The sequence below is a fragment of the Protopterus annectens genome, chromosome 7.part0, assembly GCF_019279795.1.
Source record: "Protopterus annectens isolate FY-2018-M chromosome 7.part0, PAN1.0, whole genome shotgun sequence".
Classification (NCBI taxonomy): domain Eukaryota; kingdom Metazoa; phylum Chordata; order Ceratodontiformes; family Protopteridae; genus Protopterus; species Protopterus annectens.
In genome coordinates, this window is record NC_056739.1 from 399,403,753 (window position 1) to 399,425,252 (window position 21,500).

General features: G+C 42.7%; 1 protein-coding gene across 2 annotated transcripts in view; it reads left to right on the top strand.

Annotated features, from left to right (window-relative positions):
- MAGI3 (membrane associated guanylate kinase, WW and PDZ domain containing 3) overlaps window positions 1-21,500 on the top strand; it is a 2,524,824-nt gene that overhangs the window by 2,151,685 nt on the left and 351,639 nt on the right. For both annotated transcript variants that reach the window (XM_044076986.1, XM_044076987.1), the window contains exon 20: window positions 7,759-7,902. In XM_044076986.1, coding sequence (XP_043932921.1) covers window positions 7,759-7,902 — 144 coding nt within the window. The remainder of the gene's footprint in view (window positions 1-7,758; window positions 7,903-21,500) is intronic.

Here is a 21,500-nt window from a genome sequence, read left to right on the forward strand (position 1 = left end):
GCAGTATTCACTCCTTCCATCCACCCGTAGTCCATTTCTCTTTTTGATGTACTTTGATGACCTTTCTTTTTCCTTGGACTGGCATTCCTACTGGGGCTGTCAGTTCTGAGGATGGTATGTCCGGATGTCATCTTCATGCCTTACACTATGCAAGGAGCATGCGTGTGACGTACAGTGTACCTTAAAGCAAACTAAAGTCTTTGGTATACTGACCTGACATCAGGCCTCCCTTGGCAGTGGATCCCTAGTTTAATGAATACTGCAACATTGAAGAGAAGGATATCTGCCATTATGGCAGGATTTTACACAACTGTACTATCCATGGAGTTGTAGCTGCTCAGTAGTATATTTTAGAGCTTTGTCCCAACCTTTTGATCCAATAAGAATGCTCTGAACAAAAATCATGATTATGGAAAGAAATTACTTCAAGGAAGAAATAAAATCTGTCCATGATTTAATATTCAAGTTAGTAATATTTTCCAATAAAATGAGAAGACAAACAACCATGGGACTTGTTGATGGGAACAATTAAGTACAAAGAAAAAGCAGCAGATATTTAAGGACCAGAAATGTCACCTCAACCAGAGTAAGTTAGTACAGAGTTTTGCTGTCTGCAATGTATACCACAATGCAGCAGAACAGTGGAACACATGCCTACTACTAGAAAGTTAACACATGCTTGACAAATACAAGTCATCCCTAAAGATGTAAACCTTTAATGAACAGCAACCAATAAACCAAGTATTTCACAAATATATAGAAAACACACAAAGGATATACAAGCATAATACGTATTAGATGTTTTTAAAACAATTTTATGAAAAAGATACAAAAAAGCAAATGTAAGTGTTTTACAAGTATGAGTTACACTGGAAAAAAAAAACACGACTAGAAAAAGTATAAAATAGTCTAAACACATTGCAAACATACTGGGTGTACCTGTGTTTATATCATGAAGTCATGTACATTGTCTGTAGCCAAACACCAAGGAAGTAAAAGAAAAAAATGGGTAGTGTACATATTATGGAAAACATATTCTGAAGGTATACCTACACACCAGCACTTGTTCCAACAGTAACAGGTACTTTCTACTATGTAATGACTCACCATCCTGTCTATAGCTGTCTGCTGTATCTACTACATGAGTTTTGAAGAACAATTACATTTTTGTCTGTAGCCTTTAAACATTCAGACATTTAAAAAAGCAATCACATTATAGAAGTCTCTTACAATATATTAAAGTGTGAAAGTATGCAGAACATTTAATTTTCTCTGAGTAAACATATATTTTGGATTTTCCTTTATGGCATGTAGAAGTTTTCAGTACAATGCTAGAATACATTTTATTGCATTTCATGCAGTAATCTATTGTCATTTTCAGTTCTGCTAATTCCTTACTGCAGAGCTTTCTCACATATGTGCATTCATTCTTGAACAGAGAAAAAAACTCTGCAAATGCATTCAGTGTTAGTATCAACAACACCCCTGCAATAACAAGGTTTAGTAAAGATAGAGCTGGTCCAGTTTTGAGAAACTTCTGCCATTCTCTGTGCTGCTACACAAGTCATTAAGAAGGAGCTTGTTTACTGAATAGCCATGAAAAAAAAATCCTCATCCATCTCCCACAGACAGAGAGCAGTGGTCACTTTCAGTAATTTAGCAAATATAAAAGGTTCATTCAAATCTAGTTTTGATAGCGTAAACAGATACAGTGGATATAAAAAGTGTACACACTCCTGTTAATATGCCAGGTTTTTGTGATATATAAAAATGAGACCACAATAAATCATTTCAAAACGTTTCCCACCTTTAATGTGACCTATATAACCTGTACAATTGAACTGAAAAACAAGCAAATCTGTTAGGTGAAAAAATATAAAAAATAAAAAAACATACAATATGCTGGTTGCATAAGTGTGCACACCCTTAAATTAATACTCTGTTGTGTGTCCACACTCTTAAACTAATACTTTGCTGAAGCTTCTTTTGATTTAATTGCACCATTCAGTCTTCATGGGTACACACCTGCCATCAATTAAAGTGACTCTGATTAACCCCAAATAAAATTCTGCTGTCCTAGTAGGATTTTCCTGATATTTACTCCGTTGCCTGCTACAGCAAAATCCAAGTTTGGCAGAGAGCTTACAAAGCATCAAAGGGATCTCATTGTTGAAAGGTATCAGTCAGGAGAAGGGTACAGAAAAATTTCCACACCATTGGATATACCATGGAACACAGTGAAGACAGTCATCAAAAAGTGGAGAAATTATGGGACAAAAGTGATGTTGCAAAGAACTAGACATCCCTCCAAAATTGACGGAAAGACAAGACAAAAACTGGTCAGGGAGGCTGCCAAGAGACCTACAGCAACACTGAAGGAGCTGCAAGAATTTCTGGCAAGTACCGGTTGTGTACTACATGTGACAGCAGTCTCCCATATTTTCCATATGTCTGGACTATGGGGTAGGGTTGCAAGACAGAAGCCTTTTCTTGCACAGAAAAACATCCAGGCCTGGTTATGTGTTATGGTCTGATGAGACCAAGGTTGAACTTTTTGGCCATAATTCCAAAAGGAACATTTGGCGCAAAAACAACACTTTGCATCACCAAAAGAACACCATCCCCACGGTGAAGCATGGTGGTGGCAGTATCATGCTTTGGGGTTGCTTTTCTTCAACTGGAACTGAGGCTTTAGTCAAGGTGGAGGGAATTATGAACAGTTCCAAATACCAGTCACTTTTGGCCCAAAACCTTCAGACGTGTGCTAGAAAGCTGAAGATGAAGAGGAATTTCACCTTTCAACATGACAATGACCCCAAGCATACATCCAAATTAACAAAAGAATGGCTTCACCAGAAGAAAATTAAAGTTTTGGAATGGCCCAGCCAGAGCCCAGACCTAAATCCAGTTGAGTGGGGTGACCCGAAGAGGGCTGTGCACAAGAGATGCCCTCGCAATCTGACAGATTTGGAGCACTTTGGCAAGGAAGAGTGGGCAAATATTGCCAAGTCAAGATGTGCCATGCTGATAGACTCCTACCCAAGAAGACTGAATGTTGTAATTAAATCAAAAGGTGCTTCAACAAAGTATTAGGGTGTGCACACACACAACAATGTATTAGTTTAAGGGTGTGCACACTTATGCAACCAGCGTATTGTATGTTTTTTATTTTTTATATTTTTTTCCCCTAACAGATTTGTTTGTTTTTCAATTGAGTTATACAGGTTATAGGTCATATTAAAGGTGGGAAAAGTTTTGAAATGATTTATTGTGGTCTCATTTTTTTTTATATCACAAAAACCGGGTATTTTAACAGGGGTGTGTAAACGTTTTATATCCACTGTATTAGAGTTGGTCAACAGATGCCTTAACTTGTTATTGTGTACTTTTGGTGATCCATTTTTTAAAAAATAATGGGAAATTGGACTAGATTTGTATGTGGTTTTGTCTTATACTCACTCGCCTCTTTTTTACTTGGAATCCTTGGAATTTTTGCCGAGGTCAAACTTTGCACTATGTTTTAAATTTTTTTTTTTTTTTAATGTTTTGGCATCAACATTATTTAAGGCACTAGACATAGACATGGATAAACAAGTTTAAATATTGACATGTTTAATATTTTCAATTCTTTTGACCCTGACTTTCTTTAATGAGATGCTTGACTGACTTGGTGGAAAGGAAAGGTGACGTCCATTTGGTCGATTTTAGAATGGCTGGAACCAATCACTTGTGGACCCAACAAATAACAGCCATTGGCCGATATTTCTTTTGTCTTAACCAATGGCACATATGGATTGATTTCCATGTCCATTGTTTTTTTAATGAACTAATCACTTATACCAGTTGTAAAAAATTATATATAAGCCATTTTTTAACATTTACCAATGTATTACACAACAGTTGTCTGCATGCCACACTTGCTTCAACATTTGGACTGTTATCCATAAAGATTACCTTCATTATTCAATAGTAAAAATCTTTGTTTTCTGATTTTGTGGTAACAGTGTTTCACATTACAGGAATTCTTACTGGACATTGGGGACTTCACTTCCTCTGAGAACATGGCTGATGAGCGTTTCTCCTCCATGGGTATAAGCAATCAACTGAAGCTGCTCGGGCTCCTCTCCAGTGATTATATAAGCTCCTTTTTGCTTGGGTTTTGCTAGCACGTATAACCAAATAACTGATTTTACCAGGAGGGTAAGCAAGGATAGTGTAGCTCTGACATGGACCGATCTCCTCTGTCTTTCCCCATTTTCTCTGATGACTTGATTCTTTCAGAAAGCCTAGCTTCATAACATCAGGCTTATTGCTACAGCCCCATTCTGAACTACAGAGACTTGTCTCCACTTCTCACCCCTTAACCATACCTTTCAATTGTCCAGATTTGAGAGTATATCCAGATTTTTGCTTCATTTTTTGGGGCTGTTCCTTATAAAACATGTGGTTTTCTGGCAAATCACTATGGACTGACATCAGTAAATAATGTACATTTGAATTTCCGACTTCATATCCTTCAGAAAATACATGCTAACAAAAATTATTTTATTCTAGCAACTTTCTAAGTTTTTAACAGCAATATTTAAAATCTGTCCCAATTTTTGGGACTTTGTTCCCCCATTATTTCAGGCTTTGTTCAGGTTTCCTTTTCTTAAGATGATAGGTATACCTCTGATCTATAAGAGCACACCCCATGGCTGAGTCCATTCCAGGTATTTTTCCTTTGCTTGTCCAGAAAGTTGTACACATGGACCTATGCTCACTGAAGTTGGCTGCATGGATTATACAGATCCAATGATAACCAATAATCCTGCTTTCTCTCAAAAAGTCCCCATTTTCATGTCCTGTCATAGACTGTCCACTAGGACAACTTGCAAGACATATGACTGCAGTTTTCCACCTTGGCCAGTGCTAACACTGTCCAACCATTCACAGCCTCCACACCTGTGCCTGACTCAGGCTTAAGTTATTTCTCAGTTAACGTATATCTTGCAGCCATTAACATATTTAATTCATTGCTCCAGTCTGTACCTATGGCTTTGCTAAATATTTGTAAAGCTTTTTTGGGAGGAGCAGTTCATCAATGCTCCCCCATTCTACATCCCATGCTTCATTGGGATTTACATTTCAAACTGGAAACGCTGACCATTTCAGCCAGACGGATCAGCAGTTAAAATATTTGTCCTGGAATACCATTTGTGGCAGTTAGCTCAGCAAAGAGAATTTCTTAAGCACATGTTCTGGATATCAAACCACTTTCTCATATTTTACAGGGGGGGATGGAGTAGCCTTCAGGACAAACCCATCATTCATGCCATGTATTGCTACATAGTCGGATCTGACTCGGTCCATTAGCCTCCCAGTATTTTCCTCATCCTACTCCAAGGTGAGTATCTACTCTACTAAATGTATGTTCACAGAATGCTTAAATTCTTCTTGGCTAGTAACGTTTGTAAATGTGAAGCTGTTGATATGGTTTGAGTACTTTTATATAAATGTAAGTTTGCCTGTTTCACAAGTGATAATTCAGTAAAGATGTGTAAAAAATAATGCTTGGCTAAACTATATTCTTCCATGAAAATTACTAGCTCTGTACAGCCTCTATCAGCTCTAAACTGGACAGGAAATAACCCAGGATTACGGTCTCCAAATAGTTAGCAAAAGTATTGAAGTCTGCAACACAGAATATGGCGAGTAACTTACAGCAGCACCTAAAGTTTATTTTACTAGAGCTGTTACCACAATGACTGTCTTCCACAATACTGGTGATGTGTAACTGAAACCTGGTCACCATTAAACACATTTGCTAGGAAATAAAAGCTAAATATGTCCAGGTCATGCCCTTCTTTTGGGGATATTGTTGTCCATGGAATGTTTTTAATAGTGACCATCCAAGATGATTTTATAGGAGCTCTATATTACTAGTTATTAAATGTGGACCTATTCTTACCACATATGAAAAGATATGGAAGATGAAATTTTCTTTGGTAACATTCCCTCACTACAACCATGGTGTGTCTGATATCACTTCATAGGTTCATAGGTTGTTACTAGGCTATCAGCCCTAGGGCCTATACAAGCCTAGCCATAACAATTCCCTGGCTATTTCTTCCCACATTATTTACTTTCCTGGACCCCTGTCTAGCAGGGCGACTGACGTGATCCCTGGGGTGAATTTCCTTTCTCCCATCCAATCGTCAAGGTTCCTCTTGAAGAGGTCCAAAGAGGCACTCTGCTTGACATGTATGGGCAATCTATTCCAGAGTCTGGGGAGTCTCTGGGTCAGGAACCTATCCCTCCAACATGTTTTGTTTATTGTGATGACAAGGTTTAGATCCCTGGAGGCGTGTAGCTCTGAGGGATTGGGATTTCTTTAAGTGTAGCATGTCCAACAGCTCTGGGTTTGACATGGCCTTGTATGTTAAGCAGAGATCGCCTCTGAGTAGACGATATGCGACAGAGTATAGCTGGAGTTTTTTAAGGCGGTCAGCGTAGGGGATCTGCTTTAGGCCTGTGATTCTTTTAGTGAGGTATTTCTGAGGCCTTTCCAGTTGTTGCAGATGTCTTGAGAGGTACATACCAAATGGGGCGTTGTATTCTATAATGGGTCTAATGAGGGATGAGTACAGTGGGACAATGACCTCCTTTTTTCTGGATGAAAAGCCCTTCGTGATGAGGTGTGCCACATAGAAGGATTTCCTCTCCTCTCATCTGTCCTTTCACAGTTTTGACTTCTGTTAGGACTACCACTGAAGTATTGGAGAGCATTAGTCCACCAGTACATAATGGAAAGGTGGAGGGCGCATGGTATCCTGGGATAGTTTATCAGTTAGGGGTCCTAATGTTTGTGGTGTACCATCCTATTGCTTAGTGAAGGTAGACCTTCTTTTTAGAAAGCTACCATTATGGTAAACAAACTTTAACTTCTTATAGTATGCTAGCTTTATTGCTCTAGAGATTGTGGCCCTGACTGTGTTGTAAGCAATGGTTTAAGTAGTGGAGTCAGACCTTGTGAAAACCATCCAAGCAATAGTAGGCCTGAGTAGCCATTGGTCCTCTCTTCTATCTCAGAGAGGCAGTGTGGTTGTTCATCAGAGGCAGAACATGTACTGATGAGATTAACAGGGCTAGATCAAGACACAGCATGCATACTGGTTGAGCCTGTCTAAAAGTGGTACATTGGGAGATGGTACTGAGGGTGCAGAGATGCAGGGGGCAGCCACCATTTGCATGAAATTACATTTGTCATCCAGGAGAAGATGGAGCTAATATGAAACAAACTTTTTCCAGCTACTGCTGTTGGCCACCTGGGACTTAGCTGTGGCGTCAACTTCAGGCAAAATTTTGGTTGATTTAAAGGTTGATTTTTCTGGAAAGGAGAGGTGGCACCAACACAGAGTGATGGGATTACTTTGTTGGGTAAGATGAGGGAAATGAGGTAATGTGGGGTGCTGCATTGAATAAGATGCTAAAATAAATTTGCCAATAGGGCATCAGAGGGCATAAGGTCAAAGTATAAGTGAGCAGAAAAAGTGTTTTCTTATTTTTCATTATTAAACCTGACATTTTTACAAAAAGTGACATAAATACATATACAGTAACAGAAAAGAAAATGTCCATGCTTAATTCCTGAAGTCTCTCTAGGCTTTCGTTGAAATAAAACATTACTGTACTAAGTCTACCTTCTCTAACTGTTATTTTAGTTAGAGTGTTGGATGTTATGTAGAATACCTTAATGAAATTTTATTTTGTATATAGAATACTGGATGTTATGCAGTGGAACTGGAACGAGGTTCTAGAGGCTTTGGATTCAGTCTTCGAGGAGGAATGGAGTATAATATGGGGTTATTCATTTTGCGTCTAGCAGAGGATGGACCAGCTGTCAAAGATAAGAGAATACATGTATGTAAATGTTAATATTGTCTGCACTTATTATAATGCTGGTTTCTTTATTTTTGTGCCGTAACACTCCATTTAAATTTCATCATCACATAAATACCATAAACTGCTCTAAAGATTAAACTTTTAAACCACTTTTTGAAAGTGCAAGCACACATGTATGATGCAGTCATCTCTGGATTTGGCAGTAACTGTGGCAGTTTTGAATGTACACACCTGGATGGAAAGTATAACTGAAACAGGATTTGAAGAGAGAAGAGTTTTTAGAAGGACCTTTGTCTCATGTAGATTTCTTTCCGATAATGTTCTGTACAAGAGATGAATACACTATTTTTTTTATTTTAACAGAATAGTGTTAGAGATAACTAATGCACATTAAAGTGTTTTGTTATACTTCTCATACATCTGTGTTTTGCAGTTAATTTAATTTCTGGATATACTCCAGATGTTAAAGCAGCAAGTAGTTTGAAAACAAAACAAGGGTTGACATTTTTTGATGTTTTACTTTTACTTTTGATTCAGTTTTTCCTTATGACCACACCCACAAAATGATGTCAAGTTAGGAGCTGCTTAATTACATTATGGTTTCACTTATAGAGCATCACATGTGATAACATATTCAAGAATGGGTGTTCTACCTGTAACAAATAGCTGACAAATTGTCTTACAAGGATACAAGATTCCGTTATTGCTGCAGCTAGCATAGAAAAGTGATAGGTTATACACTAATGTAGGTAGTGAGAAAGAGTGAGCATCGTCTTTCCTGATGTCACATCAGGCATTTTCAGTTTCAAGAAAAATTTCAAGGGGCAGTGTTTATAAATGAAATTAATTGTGAAATTAGCACACTATTTGCCTGAAACACTGTAAAATCTGATATGGAATATGATAAGGAAGATTACTTCTGTCAGGGTCTATATCAGAACATCGAAGTTTTAAAACTTCGAATGTTCTAATATCGACTCACTTTGAGCGAATGCTAAAAATAGCGAAGCTGCAGAACACCAAATTCTTTCCTAGGGAAAGAATTAGTTTGGCCAGTTCTGTGGCTTCGCTATTTCAGCGCTCTTGTGGAAATTTACGGGTCGGGTTCAGGTAAGTGTGCGATTGTGTGGTTGTTAGGATTAGGGTGCAGGTTAGGTGAGTTAGGGTTAGGGGCGGGTTAAGTGAGTTAGGGTTAGGGCGTGGGTTAGGTGAGTGTGCAATAGTGACAGACCTTGGGGTTTGGGTTAAGGTAAGTGGATAGATAGTGTCTGTATAGTTTAGTGTAGGGTTAGTTGTAGGATTATAAGTGTATGTGTGTGTATTGATGTTTTTTAGGTGTGCTTGTGTTGTGTGTATGTGTTTCGGAATAGCAAATTTTTTCCCAAGGAAAATATTCGCTGTTCTGAATGTTCAATATTATGTGGTTTAGATATTTTAGGTTCGATGAAATAGCGTTCGCTATTCTCATCTTTCGATAACGTGATATAAACACCTTCTGTCACTAAGTGTTGGTTATTTCTATTTGCTAAGGAAAGTGTGACAATATACTTTAACTATTACAGTCTGTTGTGACTAACTTTTGTTTTTCCATTTAGCCATTATTCATTGCTGCATGTACTTTTGAGACCAGGAATACTATGAACTTCCATTTCCACACAAAAAAAATTGTTACCAGCACGTTACATTTAAAATCTTTTTATGAACAGTGATTCAGAAATAACTACAGCTTGTCCATCCATTCTCAACCCCTTTTTCCCACTTTGCACATGGGGTTGGGGTGTCACGCCCGCAGTGACAATCATCTCGAGCCAAGGTTTACACCGCCAGTTGGCTAGCCCTACCATGGTAGTTCATTCGCACCACTCACTCACATTTTCACCTATGGCTGATTTAGTGTGTCCAGTCCACCTACTGTATGTCTTTGGAATGTGGGAGGAAACCGGAGGAAACCCACATGACCACGGGGAGGACATGCAGACTCTGCACAGAAGGCACCCCAGCCAGGAATCAAACCGGAGGACCTCTTGCTGTGAGACAACAATGCTAACCACTGCACCACCGCGGCCACACTAAGTTTACCACCATGGGCTTGATAACTTTAACGTAACTCACCTGTCAGCTGATCATCGATCATAGCACAAGAGTGTATACAAACATGCAACCTTTTAAAATAATTTTATACTTGTGGGCTTGCAAATGGTTGTGGATAATTTGAGTACAGATGCCTATGTTTTTTATGCATCTTTATTAAATCCTTGGTCAGATTGAATAAAGCCTACACAGACCATTTCTACCATGTGCGTTTCATGGCGCAATGCACATACAGTAGCAAACCGTTTTAGATTCAGTAAGCTGCTCTGCATGGTGTGTAGAGCTGTGCAGAGCCACACAAACAAGGTAAACACTGTGGCATGTAAATTACAGCATAAACAGCTGAATTGAATGCTAATCAGCCAATCCAAGATGGAGAAGCTATTCAACAAGCTATAAAGCAACTGTGTAGACTCGGTGCTGTTTTTCCCTGCAAATTCCAAAACCTATTGGAATACAGCCACAAAAAAGAGTCTACACAGAAAAAGTGTTGGGGACTGCTGTTGCTTTAATTCATGTGTATGTGCAACAGGTTGAAGTCCATACTGCTGCTAATGTAAATAGACCAAGGCCAAGAAGGAGAAGAGTTTTCAGACCCCAGTTAAGTTGTCACAATCTACATGACATGGAAATTGTAGAGCGCTACATGGTCGATAGACACACACTACATCTACTCTGCAACCTCTGCCATCCTCAACTCAGACTCTTGGCAAACTAAGTGGAAACCCATCCCAGTGGAGACAAAAGTATGTGTAGCACTTAGAATTTTAGCGACAGGTACCTTTCAGAGATGAACAGGGGACATGCTGGGGGTGTCACAGGCATCAGGATCAAGGATCCTCCTTCAGTTCCTGAATGCTATGCTGCAACATGCTAGTGACCACATATATTTTCCCCTTACTCCTGAGGATAGGGCCAGAAATATGCAGGAGTAGTACTCTCTGTAGTACACTGTGTCCCTGTAGCACACTACCCTGAAGTACTGGGTGCCATAGATTGCACCCATGTAAAAATTAAGGCACCACTCAGGGAACAGGGAAGGCTCTACATAAATAGAAAGGGCTTATACTCTATTAACTGCCAAGTCTTGTGTAGTGTCAAGGGAATCATCTTGAATGTGTGTGCTGGCAACCCAGGCAGTTACCATGACTCACATATCTAGCACACCTCCCAACTGTGAAAAACAAAAATAGAGCGATAACTACTAAAGGTTGCTCACACTAAAGTAGTCAGTAGAAAAAAATGCAAATGTGAGCACACCAACACAGCCAGCCAAGAAACAAATAGTCCAAAGAGTCCAAAAGGTGCTTTCTTGGGATTACTGCTTCATCAGATCCAAAACAAGAATGATAAAATCACAAGACACATTCTATATAAAAGGAGAAAAAAGAGAATGCAACCAATCAACACCTCCCAACTGTATCAGATGTTCACTAGGGGGATATTCCACAGGGTCATTTACTGGGAGATGTAGGTTATGCACTGGAATTGTGGCTGATGACAGCCATCAGAAATGCACACTCACGTGCTGAACAACACCATAATGAGACACATGCTCAAACCAGAAATATTCTAGACTGTGTGTTTGGGCTGCTGAAGTCATGGTTCTGGTTCCTAGATACATCTGGGGAGCCCTGCAGGTACAGTCGACATATATGTACTGAAATTTTCACAGTATGTGCCATGCAATACATTATCCTGAGAAAACAACTTCAACAGGATCAACAAGGGGAAGGGGCACACATACTTTCACTAATGGCAAGGTCACCATAGCCACACGTAGGTGAGGAGTCGGGGGGGGGGACCAGCAGCTGCTGTGGGTGTAGGCAGATGTAGGTGTGCTCAATATGCCTTTGCATTGGTTAAGGGAATGCATAGCACACTCATTCACCACCTAAGGGCCTAAAACCTTCCTCCTATGCACAAGCATATAGTAACACTGATGCCAGGCAATGCTCACAACTTTACCTACCCATGTAATGGCTGTGTACCGCTTGCATCAGACAGTTAGCACTGAACTAAAACTGTTGCAACTGCTGGATTTACAAGGTAAGTGTTGAACCTGGAGTGTATTGTGTAATAATATGAATGACTGCCATATCCTTGCATGTTGTTACTTTGTGTTGTAAGCAAGTAAAAGGTGGGTGATTTATACAAAAATGTCCTTAACATGTGACAGCAGTGACTTATTTGACTTGTATGTGTCCATTATTAAGTAGTAGACCTCATGTATCAAAGATTCACACAGTCATACCTCTCAAAAGTAGTGATGGTCACTCTATGTTCTCAGTTTAGCACCATACGTTTGTTAGAAAGTAATGGTACATATTTCAGTTTCAGACTTCACACTTGCACAGGGTGTTGTGGGTGGGTGGTCGGTGAGTGTTTGTGAGTAAGGAAGAGAAGCAGGCAGACATTTGGATAAAATAACAAATGTCCAGGAGACAAAATGAGTTTTAAGCTTCACAGCTGAACCATGCAACTGTTGTGTGTCTGTCTGTGTGGGTCCTCCACATGAAATTGGTGTGTAATTGTCTGCATGAACACAGCCAAGCTCTGTGCTAGCTCTACATCTTGGTATGTTGGACAGGTGTAAACTGTGCATGGTAGCGGCTGTAGTTAGTTGCTGTCATACCTGATCACAAGAACTGGCTCTGCCAGGAATTGCACTGGCATGTCCATGTGCATGAATATGACTGATGTCTGCTGGACAAACTCCCCTCACGTGGAGGCCCAGGACCATGACCCCCATGGTCTGCCATGTCTGGATGTGGACAGCTCAACCGCTGATGGAGCAGTGGAAGTATGGCCACTGTGGAAGCACATGCCTGTGCCTCCATGACTGCCCTAAACATATGTTGAGTGGTGTAGAAATAGACTCCTGGATCAGGTGGAGGATGGACAGCAGACCTTCTCCAAGCACCCCTAACAACCCTTCTGAGTTGCACCTCGCCCACACTTTGACTACAGCCAGTGTCAACAGGCATTGAAGCCGTAAGTAACCACACTTCCCTGATTGATTGTCTCACCCTGCACCTCTACAATATCTGAGGGCTCAATGGAGTGGATAGGCATAGGCCTAGCCCTACTGGCTGAGTCCAGTGGAATTTCCGGGGATGGCTGTATGCAACCTCAGTGTCAGACTCAACCTCTACACCCCCTGACTATGCCTCTGTTTGGCCACCATCATCTTCAGAGTCTGCTGATACTCTGATGTCAGGTGGTAGAAGTGCCACACTTCCACTGTCAGATTCACCTGTGATAATAATCAAAAAATACAGGGAAAAATGAATACCTACACGACTATAGTCCAATATATGCTAACAGAATAGCAGTGGTGCCACTATTAGAGAGTACAGCAGTACACACAACAGTCCTGACATCAACATCACACACTAAAATATTTCTTTGAACTGCTGATCAGTACTGAGATAAAAATGTTTTGTTTACCATGTGCAGTTGATGGTATGCTCCCTATGCTGGATGGTCCTGGAAGAAGCTAAGCAAAATGTTAAGGACAACATCATCACAATTAATAACATGGGAACACAGGGGGTAAAATGTTTTGTCCTTCATGTCAATTAACTATACTTTCAACAAGAACTTGGATGACAAGCCCAACCTTAGCCCCATGTGTAATCAATCAGAATGTGGTGTTAACTGCAGCAATCTTCAAGCCCCCCACCCAAACCAGTTTTCTTGTTAAACAGAACGAACATATTCATGTAAATATTTTACTATATAACAGTATTTAACAATTGGAATACATAAAGCCTACCTGGAAGCTCCTCCTAGGACATACTTGCTGTCCCAGAAACAGTAACACAAATGCCAAGGACATGCTGTTCTGCACTTTCCTGGGAGGTGTCTGGATCCCTGACGGTGGACAAGAACTCTTCATTTGCTGTTAGTAGTGGCTGGGTAGCAAACCTCCCAGTACCCATCCAATCACGGGCCACTGCAGCTGCTCTTCTCCATGCAGATGAGATCATGTCAGTGGCCCTATGGTGCACCTGATCATATGTCCTTCTGTGGCCACCTACTGCATTGACATTTGCAACTATCTGCCTCCAAATTTGCTTTCTGCCTGACATATCTCCATGTCCCCTCTCAAGCAGAAGGGCACCATGTCACCTAAAAGCTTCCATAATGACCTGATTTCTGGGTTACTGAAGGGTGGTTTTCGGGGATTGAGACACCTTGGTACCATAGTCCTAGGTGTCCTAAAACACAAAAGAAGGATAATATACACAAGTATCACATAACCACAAAATAACTGATTTTATGAAGTCCTATCTCGCCTACATTCATTACTGATGGGTTCAGAGCCGATAATCGGCTCCGACTCGGCCGACTATTTTCTAGCACGAAATCTCTAATTGGCTGGGCTAACCGGTATCCCAGGATGCACCTCGCCCAAACCCCCAGATCTTGTTTGCCGCTAGTTGAGTCAGGACGTGGTCTTGAGCTTGGCTGTGGCTAAGTACATTTTTTGACTAAACTTTCTAAAGTTTGATACCTTTCTGTCAGATTAAAAGCTATTCTCATAGCTATGTTGTGTTTTGAGTGTGTTTGAGCTTGTTGCTTAGTTTTGTGGAGAGTGTGTGTGGTTTCCCTTGTCTTTTACGGGCTTGGCCCGTTTAATTTAGAGGGACCTAGTCCTCTCCTTCGTATCATTTTCACGATCCCTAAGGAACGTTTAATTTAGAGTTCCTGTAGTGTTTCCCGCCTTCCAACCTGTTGTTGTTGTGTTTGGATATTAGTGAACATGTCTAAAGATCAAAAGGAGCATAAACCCTCCTGGTTTAAAAAATGCTCTAAGTGTGCCTATAAAATGTCGATCACAGATGGGCATGCCATCTGTGTTTATTGCCTTGGTGCGATTCATTTACAAGAATCCTGCAGCGTCTGCCATTCCTTTAGCTCTAGGGTGCTGCAGGAAAGAAAAAATAAACTGATTTTGAAGGGTCTGGTCAAGCCCTCTTTTGAAGAGGATCTAGAGTCTGCTTCTTGTACTGGCAAGTCTAAATCCACCAGAACTAAGAAACGATCTTCGGCTCCATCTAGTTCCTCGGAGCCCCCGGAGAAGATTTTGAAAATAGTTACAACCTCCTCGGCTCCGTTGGCTTCAGAGCGGCAGGACAAGAGCTCTGGTTTTGATACTGCTTCCTCGGCTCCATTGTCCTTGGGGCCGCAGGAGGTATCGGTGGTACTGGAGTCGACCTCGGCTCCGATCATTTTGGAGCCAATTCGGAGCCGGTCACCCAGTGTTAGACAGGATTCCATAGGTAGGAGATCCGCATCTCCTTCAGTTGCCTCCAAATCCTCTAGGTTATCTGATTTGGACATGGATAGGGTGGTCCAGAGGCTCCTTCAGTCACCGGTGTTAGCCAAATTATTTTCGGCTTCGACCCAGTCGGCCCCGGAGCCTACCCCCTTGTTGGTACCGATGATTCCTCCGAGCACCTCTGTGCCATTGGAGCTGGAGTGTTCGGCGCCGAGTGATGTCTTTATGCTGGCCCCGATACCCCTGGCAGGTTTATCGGAGCCGTCATCGGCTCCAACCATTTCGATTCCGTCATCTGGTTTCGGCACTCTGGTTTCCCTCGGTCGGGCCCAAGGGGGATGCATCGGGACTTCTGTCAGCCCCGAGTCTCCCTCTCGGCGCTTCAGCTAGGGGGATCCCAACTCTGGTTGTGGTCTCGGAGACGGGTCAGTCCTCGGATTCGGGGGGACCCGCCTTCGAGGCCATGAGGAGCGCACTGGCCAGGTTGTCAGTGACATCACTTGGATCGGTCACTCCGTCCCCATACACCCCGGCTAGAGCCTCTGATGCCCCTCTATCTGTGGACAGCTGAGATCGAAGGCCTGAGGACACCCCCATGAGTGGTCCCCAGCTTTCTGAGGGCCCCTCAGAGTCTGTGCCTGAGGAGCCTCCCAGGAAAAAGTTGTGCAAGAGGAAGCACATAGACTCCCAAGATGAGTCCATCACCTCGGATACCGACCTCGAAGATGCAGAGGGGTCCCCTAAGTCGTCCTCTGATGATGTCTCCTTCTCTGACATCCTGGAGATTTTGAGGCAGAGAGGCGACTGGCCTTCCAAGCCCCCCTCTGAGGAGGAGTCTGTATTCCTCAAGGCCTTCGGAGCTCAACCTTCTGCCTCCTGGGTGTCTCCACCCTTCGATGAACTCTTAGACCTGATTTGTCAAAGGGTGTGGGAGCACCCTGATTCCGTGGAGCCGGTGCCCAGTCGTCCAAATAAGTTCCTGTCTGCTCCCCCAGGAAAAGACAAAAGGGGTCCCTGTAGATGCCATGGTGGTGGCGTCAGCCACTCAGTAAGAAGTTGCAGAGGCTTCTTCCTCCGTCCATCCTTCTAACAAGGAGTCCAGGAGTATGGATCGTTATGGGAAGCGTACCCTGTCTTCAGCGACCTTTACATTGCGGTCACTCAATTACTTCTGTCACTTTACTCGGCTCCAGAGAGATCTCCTGAAAGAGTTGGGAGATACTTTGACAGGTAACATGCCTGAGGCGGTAGCACAGACTGTTAACGCCCAGTTGTCTACCCTTGGTTCCATTGCAAACTCGTCCATGAGGCTCATATCGTATGCAGCTGAAGGGGTGAGTAGGGCAACTAGTTCAGGCGTGGCTCTTAGGAGGCAAGCCTGGATGCGCCTGTGTCACTTCGTGGAGGCCTTCAAGTCTTCCTTCACTGATGCCCCCTTCGATGGGTCCTCCCTCTTTGGACCCAAAGTGAAAGACAGTCTATAAGATGTCAGCAGGAGGGTAAGACTTTATCTGCCGTAGGGGCCCGTTTTTCTCTTCCCTCTAGGTCTTATCCCAAGGCTCAGAGAGGAGGGAAGATGTGGTTCAAGAAGTCACAAAAGTCTTTCCCAGCCGCTCATGGTGAGCCCCCCTCCAGAGGCAGTGGAGGGGGGAATTATTCTGGAAGACACCGTCCTAGGGGCAGAGGAGGCCCCCGCAATTTGGGAGACCGCAACTCCTTTCGCAGATCTTCCTATCAGCATCCCTGAGGGATCGCCCGACTGTGTTATTCCGGAGCCAGTCGGGGGCCGTTTTTCAAGGCATCCTCAAGCCTGGGAGAGCATCACTCAGGATCGATGGGTGCTTAGAATAATCACCGGAGGATACACCATTCCCTTTGCTTCACCCCCCCTCCCCCAGTCAAAAAAATCCCAGACGTTAAACCCAGTCAAAGGGATCAAGCAGCACTAGAGGTATCAAAGCTGCTAAGAAAGGGAGTCATCCAACCGTTCCCCTCAGACGAGATCGGATCAGGAACTTACTCAAAACTCTTTTTGGTGCCGAAAAAAACAGGGGACCTGAGACCCATTCTGGATCTCAGCCGATTGAATCACTGCGTCTTGAAGTCCAAATTCCGAATGGTCACTCTTCAATCCATCTTCCCATTGCTGGGAGAGGGAGTATGGATGTGCTCCATCGACCTCAAGGATGCCTATTACCACATCAAGATAAACAAGGCATCCAAGAATCATTTATGCTTCTGGCTGGGAGTCAGTCATTTCCAGTTTCGAGCCCTGCCTTTGGTCTCACCACAGCCCCCAGGGTGTTTACCAAGTGCTTGGCAGTGGTGACAGCTCACCTGAGACATCTAGGATTCCAGGTGTTTCCTTACCTGGACAATTGGCTCCTTGCCGCCCCCACCAGGCATCTACTCATTCAAGCCAGGGAAGCTATCATAACCCTTTGCCAAAGGCTAGGAATTACATTAAACTGGGAAAAATCTGCCTTGCTGCCCTCACAGCGTGTTGTATTTATAGGCGCAGAGCTAGACTCTGTTCAAATGAGGGCCTTTCTACCTCCAGAAAGGATATCAGTGTTGCAGTCTCAGGTCCAGGCTCTATTGCCCCGGAAGAAGGTCCAAGCCAGGTTAGTTCTTCAGCTATTGGGATCCATGGCGGCGACTGTCATGCTAGTACCCTTAGCCAGGCTACACATGCGGATCCTCCAGTGGCTCCTTTCAGTCCAGTGGTCCTTTCAAAAATTACCTCTCTCTCACCCAGTTCTCCTCACAGAGCAATGCAGACAGGATATCCATTGGTGGGCTATGTTCCTCCAACCTGGAGAAGGGGAGGAATCTAGTTCCCCTGTCTCCTGCTGCCACAGTGACCACGGACGCTTCCCAGATAGGGTGGGGGGGCATTATCTGGGCAGAACGGTCCAAGGCACGTGGCAGGATCACAAGGTACACTTACACATCAATGTCCTAGAGATGAGAGCAGTGCTGTTAGCGTTGCAAGTACTCCAGAGCTCTCTTCCCCGGGGAACGATTGCTATTCACTCAGACAGCATGTCAGTTGTTTGGTACCTGAACAAGCAAGGGGAAACCAAGTCCTACCCCCTTTGCAGAGAGGCCATGAGAGTGTGGAATTGGGCAGTGTCTTCCCAACAGTTTGTAGTGGCAATGCACATTCTGGGAAAATCCAATGTGATAGCAGACAGGCTAAGCAGAGCTATTCTGATGCCTTACAAGTGGTCTCTGAACAACCGAGTTGCGACTCGGATCTTCAAAAGGTGGGGTCAGCCTTGCTGCGATCTCTTTTCCAGTCCCCTCAATGCCAAATGCAGCAACTACTTCACTCTGATCCCCCCACAGGGGGAGTCACCCAGGGGCGCTCTAGTCCACGGTTGGCCTTCCGGTCTGCTCTGTGCCTTTCCTCCATTTTCTCAGTTACCAAGAGTGATTCAGAAAGCCATTTCCTTGGGAAGCAAGATGATTCTAATTGCTCCACACTGGCCCCGCCAGGTCTGGTTCCCCTTCCTTCAGCGGTACACAGTGGACGGTCCTTGGACTCTGGATCCAGTGCCAGACCTATTGACTCATATGCCGGGACAGCTCCACCCTCCCTACAGCACCTCAGGTTGACAGCCTGGCTGCTCCACTTCCATCAATAGTTAGACTACATTCCCTGTCACATGAGGTGGTGCATATCCTATCGTCGTCTCACAAGTCCTCCACCAGAAGAATTTACTCAAGCAAATGGAAGAGATTTCCCATCTGGGCTCAGGCCCAAGGCCTGGACCCTTTCACAGCCCCTATATCGGCGGTCTTAGACTTTTTAGCTATGCTCTTCCGACAGGGCTCCGCTCCCTCGACCATTAAGGTGCAGCTGGTGGCCATTTCTAACTTTCATTTATCCTATGAAACCCGCTCTTATGGGCCATAAACTTTGCAAGGCCTTTTTGAAAGGAGCCTGGTTACTGCGCCCTCCTGTCTCAGAACCCGTCATGCCATAGGATTTAAATGTGGTATTGCAAGCCATCACTTCTCCGCCCTTTGAGCCGGCTGCCACTTGCGAACTAAAATTCTTATCCTGGAAGATGGCTTTTTTGGTGGCCATCACCTCGGCTAGAAGAGCATGAGAACTTCAGGCATTGTCCATTAGGCCCCCGTATTTGATATTCTATAAGGACAGGGTATCCTTGAGACTTAATCCTTCTTTCCTTCCTAAGGTGTCTTCTACATTTAACCTCCACCAATCCATTGAGCTACCTGTGTTTTTTTCCAAGTTCAAATTTCATCAATTGGATGTGCATAGACAACTAAGATTCTATTTACACAGGACAAAACATGTAAGAAAATCGGATCAATTGTTTGTATCCTTTTCGGAGACTAGAACGAGTAGCTCTGTTTCCAAGTGCACAATTTCCAAGTAGATTAAGGATTGCATTTCCTTTATTTACTCATCAGCAGGCAGAAATTTACCCTTCCCAGTTAAGGCCCATTCCACCAGGGCAGTCTCGACTTCAATAGCATATTATGCCAGGCTTTCCTTGGACGACATTTGTGCAGCGGCCACCTGGGATTCTCACCACACCTTTATCTCTCATTACAAGCTGGACATGGCATCTAGAGGCCGGGCTTCCTTTGGTTCCATGGTTCTCAGGAGTATTTTCCTATGAGCCTCCCGGGTTAGAGGTGCTAGGGACGCTGTCCCATCAGTAATGAATGTAGGCGAGATAGGACCACATAACATCAGTTAGTTATGTACTCACCATAACGATCGATGTATGTGGTCCATCTCGCCTACATTCTTACGTACCCTCCCACCTGCCCCCTGCCTGAAGGATTTGGAGGAAAATTGATCTGAGACCCTTCAGAATCGGTTTATTCCTTTTTCTGGTGGATGATATTCCTCTTGGTGAGGTTGCTGTATGTGGAGTGATTGCGATGTATGCAAACAAGATCTGGGGGTTTGGGCAAGGTGCATCCTGGGATACCGGTTAGCCCATCCAATTAGAGACTTCGTGCTAGAAAATAGTCAGCCGAGTCGGAGCCGATTATCGGCTCCGAACCCATCAGTAATGAATGTAGGCGAGATGGACCACATTCATCAATCGTTATGGTGAGTACATAACTAACTGTTTTAGATAAAACAGAAAATGTAGCATTTCAGTATTATCCACTGGAGAAATATAAAACAGTCTAGAGATTGGAAATATGAACAACAGGTTAGATACAGGAAAAGGGAGAATAACAATAGCAACATATCCTTGTTTGTGCCATAACAGAAATGCAGTTTCTCCTCACCCCCAAAAGAAGAGGCAAATGGCACATTTTGCTAACAAACCACCATTGAAATGCTAAAAGTGCTATCAAATGAAATGTCCATGAAACATGTCTACAGATTGAACACAAAATATTTCATTTTAAGATATTACCAATCATGTCTGCCTGTGAAATGCCCTGACAAATGTGCCCATGCCATCAGATCAGTATGTTTATAACTAATGCATACAGATAAAAGTGTAGCATTTGCTAATCAAAATGTGTATGTATATATATATATATATATATATATATATATATATATATATACATATATGTGTGTGTGTGTGTGTGTATATATATATATATATATATATATATATATATATATATATATATATATAGTTCCCAGTCACATTGCCGAAAGTACAGTTCTCTGAACTACATTTTGCCTAGACCATAACTCCGAATTTACACTTCTCTGAAACGGCACTTCGTGATCGCACTGCAGTATGTATGAACAAATATACTGTTGTCACTGTAGTGCGAAATCTGAGTTAGTATATATAATTAGCAGGGGGTGTGGGGTGTAGCCTCCTACATGGGGGGTGCAGGCAGGCATGTCCCCCTGCAAAAATTAGAGAAACTTAGTTAATGTGGTTTAACTCTTTTTACATTTCGGCAAAGTGCCGTTTCGAAGTGTAAATTTGGAGTTATGGTCTCTGCAAAGTGTGGTTCAGAGAACTGTACTTTCAGCAATGTGAATGTGATCCATATGTATATATATATATATATATATATATATATATATATATATATATATATGTATAAATAAATATATAAAAGATTTTTCTTAATGACATTTCAACATAAGCAGTATATAGCTAAAAAATGCAGGCATACCTTCTCAAGTTCAATAATCTTTTGTGCAGATATATTCCAATGTAGAAGCATTTTTTCTCTGTTCTCTACATAAAAAAGTCTCCTCACCTTT